The sequence below is a fragment of the Atta colombica genome, unplaced genomic scaffold (assembly GCF_001594045.1).
Source record: "Atta colombica isolate Treedump-2 unplaced genomic scaffold, Acol1.0 scaffold126, whole genome shotgun sequence".
NCBI lineage: Eukaryota > Metazoa > Arthropoda > Insecta > Hymenoptera > Formicidae > Atta > Atta colombica.
Window position 1 is genome coordinate 6366589 of NW_017259213.1, and position 5348 is coordinate 6371936.

Sequence of the window (5348 nt, forward strand, 5' to 3'; positions counted from 1 at the left end):
AATAATTATTCACATTTTGACATGTTAAACAATCATTTCAAAAATTATCCACCTGAAAATTCTTTAAAATAATTGGTCTTGCTCTTAGTTTCTCACTAGAATTATAAATATCAATTGTACTAAAGAATATTATAATTGCAAAGCTACTTTATCTGCAATCAATGACAAATTGATCTGAGATCGGAACAAAAAACAATTAATTTTTTTTAGATCTCACTGATTAATGAGAATTTAATACCTTCAATTTCTCCTTGAAATTGAATACAAGGTACTAATAAATATATATATTGTTTTTTTAAAAATAATTTTGTCCATCTTTTAAATAATTTAAATAATTTAAATCCATCTTTTAAATAATTTAAATCGTTAAGCTGAAATTCTTTTATTTTTTAATTGACAGTGTATTCCAATCTCTTAATCATGCACATATAAGATTAAACTTTGAATCAAGAAATCTTGGGGAACTTCTAACTGATCTAACTGATCTTGCAACATGTAAAGTCACACGCCCAAGAATTAATTCATCACATTAATTCATCAATCGATTTGAATTAATCAATCATATTTAAATTGTTCAAATGTGATTTATTAATTCTTTTTCCGTCTGAGATCTCAGAACAATTTCTATCATCATGTATTAAAGTATCTATTCATCTTGACGAAATCATGTAACGTATCTTCTGATAAAAAAATTAATTCAACGTGCTTTTTTTTCTCGAGTAGTTTTCTTTCCATGTGTCGCTCGAATGATTTTCTCAATCCGTGTTATCAAAAATAAATCACATGAATCTGTTTTTTTCTTGCCAATGGTCTTGTTAGTAAAAAAAAGATACGAGCAAACAAATGTTGAAGTTATGCAAGAATTATGGTTGAAGACACAGGACTAATATTGTTGAGAGATAGGGAGGTGCACGTTCAAGAATGCATTCTGTTTCACGTATTTTAATACGTGAAACATGTATGATATCTCACTCTATCCTTGTTGTTAACGAAATATTAAATAATAAAATTACGCACAAAATGGAACGCACTCTTAGATGTGCATCCCAAATCATATGTAACGGGTCAAAAGGCTGAAGAAAGTACACACCGAAGTAAGCCTTGTCCTCATGTCCTCGGTTACAATCGTCCCACGGCTTGTTCATCTCCTTCGGCATTTTCTTTTTTCGATTTGCGTTCTTCTTTTATTTTTTGAAATAAGAAAACAAGCTCTTTTAACTCGCACCATACGTGTAAATTCGCACTTCAATTTTTACTTCATGACACGTATCTTTTGAAAACAAATAGCAAAAAAATAATTCGCATCACTCGTATTCCTTAACCTCCAATAACCTCGTATAAGCTCGACTTTCCAAAGCCAAACATGAAGTCTGTTTTCTGTAGCTGAATTACTGTACACTTTCGGAATTTAAAGTAAGATAGATATACGTTTGATATCTGTTTAAAGCGAGAAAATGAGTTCTAGAACAGTCTAGTGCAGGAACAGAAAACAAACTATAGCTTGGCTTAGAGGTGCCTTTTCATACTGACACTCGATACTCATTTTCGGCATCAAAATAAATCACGTGATAAGATGTTTTCACGAACTGTTCAAATCAAGGATGTATGGAATATCCATACGTCCATACCTATTGCCTTTCAGTTAGGTTATTTATCGTCTTCTTTTATTTTATTTTGCTTGTATATAATATCCTATATTATTGCTCATTTTATTCAAAGATGGATTTTCTATCCACCATGTTGTTCGCGCATTCTTCTGATTGGATGTTAGTATCGTATAGGCGTTATTCGAGCGTTATTTATTGGATTTTTATTCATACTGGACCCGACTTGCGTCGTATGTCGCTTTGCAACCAATCAGAAAACAGGATTTTGCTTCGTATTATCGATCTAGTTTCCATCAAAGGTTTAAACCAGATCAGAATGTAAGAATCAACCAGTTACAGTCGAGCATTCCCCTGTCATTCGAACAGGAAAATACTCGAAAATACTGTAGTTGATTGGTTCTTACATTCTGATCCGGATTAAACCCTCGGTGAAAATTAAGCTAATGATATAAAATAAAATTTTGATTTCAGACGTCGTAGACGAACATCGGATCCAGGATGAATCCAACAATTTAGTGTCCAATAGATCCAACAATTTAGTGTCCAATAGATCTATTCTGTAACCTGAGGGTCGATTCTATATTTCTTCAAACAAGATGAAAATTATAAAAGCAAATTTACTAAGTATTGATCAATGAAATTATCAGTATTCTAGTAAATTCGCTTTCTTTTGTAATTTTCACCTCGGAATCGATTCTGTATCTTAAAACCAGGTAAAAATTACAAAAGTGAGCAAATTTACTAGGATACTGATAATTTCATTGGTCAACACCTAGTAAATTTGCTCACTTTTGTAATTTTCATCTTGTTTGAAAATATAGAATCGATTTCCTGATGATTGATTGTGTATCTTCAAATGAAGTGAAAATTATAAAAGAGCAAATTCACTAGAGTATTCATAATTTAATTGGTCAATACCTAGTAATCTTTGCTTTTGTAATTTTCACCTTTCAAAATCGACCCCAGGGGGAAAATTACAAAAGTGAGCAAAGGTGAATACTCTAATGAAATTGCTCACTTTTATAATTTTCATCTCATTTGAAGATATACAATCAACTCCTTGTAACTTTTTAACGATAATTTTACTAACTAGGGATGTCGTTGTAGGTATTTTATATGGCGAAGATAAAAAAAAGATAAAAAAAAAACAAAGTAATGTTATAATTTTCTACTCACTAATGTTATTGTTATGCATAAAGCATATTATTGCAGTTGTATTGTTGAGTAAAATATTATAACATTATATATTTTTTTGTGTTTCCTGGAAAAAAAATATATTAAAAATATTATCAAAAAAATATATTTTTATTATAAATATAAATTATAATTTCTGTTCTTCCTACTATTGAGATTATTGAATGTTGTATTATATGTATAATAAGTATTTGAATTATTTATTTTATACAGATTAGAATATTTTTTCTATTATTTTTTATAAAATTTGTAATATTCATTTTCAATGAGACTAAATAAAAATTAAAGAAAAAAGCATAAATACATTTTTTTAAATATATTTCTATTATACTGAATTATTACTGAATTATTTTCGATATGTATTACTTACAATTACAATATTTTTTCTATTTTCTAATAGCTTTATGAAATTTCTTGAAAAAAAACTCTACCGCTTTAAGACCTGATCAATATTACTTTAATTTTAAGTATGGCTTAAAACTCTTTTCTTTTCTGTCTCTCTATCAGCTTTAAAAAAAGAAAGAGAAATTTTTAAACTTTGCTTAAAGTCAAAATAACATTGATGCAATCGGGATTAAAGACTTAAACACAATAGGCACAGGCAACAGTGAATAACGAGCTGTCCAATCAGAACTCTGGTGTATCAGTTCGAAATTATATCCCAAAGCTTTGATTGGACAGTTTTGTTATTCTCTGTTCTCTGTGTCTATTGTGTTTAAGTCTTAAATCTTAAGTTTCAAGTCTACTGCTTTTTTAGCGTACCATCTACCGTCTATTTAATAATTTTTCGACTATCTAGCAGCACTGTCCCCGAGATTCTATTGATATAGGATACGCGATGCTGCAAATACGTCTTTTAATTGGTCAATTTGTAAAATTCTTTCTTCTAATTGGTCTATCAAATGCTTCAAAGTATTTGTAGCGAGACTTTTCGTATTCATAGTCAGGTCTTATATTTAATGCTACAATGGGCAGTAGCAGTAGTGGATTATGGAATAGACGTAGAAATCAATCATAGTTGATTGTAAAAAAAATAATCAAGTATGATTGGTCGATTTCTACGTCTATTCCTTAATTAACTACTGTTACTGCCCATTGTAGACCATGCATAAGGTTTCCTTAAATTTATCTTCAGATACTGTACGAATTATTTCATTGGCTGCTGAGAATCTAAAGATAAATTTAAGTACAAGATCTAAATGAATACGGGCATTAGACTATAGCCATATATAATGATTACGAAAATTTGCCTATGGATAGGTATCTCGTCAGTGTTTCAAATGCGATTTACAGTCGTTGAACTGCATTGAGCGCGTTATTAATTGTTGAATTCAGCGTGTGAAATATTTCCGCTTCTCCATCAGTTCCATCAAGTTCCGTCACGGAACGGCGACGCATGTAGGGGTGAATCTGAGTGAACCGCAGCCGAACGGCTGCAGGCAGGTGTAAGTTGGAGAGGAGAGTACCGCGAGCGTTTACTTGAATTGAACCCGGCTCGTAACCGACAGCTGTTCCGATCGATTTCATTCATCGACGCGACGCGGAAGCTTCGTCGTCGTTTATCCGCTTCATCATGGAAGCCCTAATACCTGTGATAAACAAACTGCAGGACGTGTTTAACACCGTCGGTGCTACCGTATTACAACTGCCGCAAATCATCGTTCTGGGCACGCAGGTTAGCCAGAGTGTCCGTTCGGCCCACAGTCACTTGACACCAAACCGAAAACAGCAAATAGCAAATCCGCCCTTTTCATCTGGACTTTGTTACCTTCTCCGATTTTCAAGGTTAAACAAATGCGCGATCGAAATCTCTATTCGGTAGAAGAGAAAATTGCGAGAAGGTGCAATCGAAAGGAATGGATCTAACATTGGTTAACCGACATTTGAATTTTCTTTGTTCTATTATCATTTTTTTTTTCTTTGTCATGAATAATATAATGGTTATCTAGCTGTTAATTATAAGCTGCTTGCTATCCATTAATGTTGTAGTAAAAAAAAATAATACTATATTTTGCAGTGCATGAATCATACACTTAAGAGTATCATATATTTACCTTTATGTCAATGGGCAAAGTCAAAATATTGTGATTTTGGTGTACAATCTCAAAGGAATTCTGATCCTCGGCCAATATTCATAGTCAGTTTTTATATGTAAGATAATCTTAAATACAGTTCTAAGATATCATAAGTTAATCAGAGTCGTATTAATTATTTAAGATTACTACATTAAAACAATATTAAAATAAGAACTATGAATACTGGTCTTAGATCTGGTATTTTATTCTAGAAAAATATTGTATATGAAAATACTAGTGAAATTTCTAATATATAAAACGTATACTATAGTATTTTCATACATTTTCATATGAAATATTTTTTGAGAATATAGCCTTTGTTCTTTTCAGATAAATTTATTGTACCATTCATTTTTTCTCTTTCTTGCTATGGAGAAAAAAAGGACAATAGAGGGTGCAAAAGTTTAGCTGAAAAAAAGAAAGTATATATTCTTGATGAAGAGTCAAAATTGAATAAGATCTATTGTTGAAT

General features: G+C 31.1%; 1 protein-coding gene across 1 annotated transcript in view; it reads right to left on the reverse strand.

Annotated features, from left to right (window-relative positions):
• LOC108695116 (nuclear RNA export factor 1-like) overlaps positions 1 to 1406 on the reverse strand; it is a 6058-nt gene extending 4652 nt beyond the window's left edge. Inside the window, exon 1 of the mRNA XM_018204875.1 lies at positions 1091 to 1406. Within this exon, the coding sequence (XP_018060364.1) occupies positions 1091 to 1157 (67 nt within the window). The 5' untranslated portion in view covers positions 1158 to 1406. The remainder of the gene's footprint in view (positions 1 to 1090) is intronic.
• Positions 1407 to 5348: the final 3942 nt, after the last annotated feature.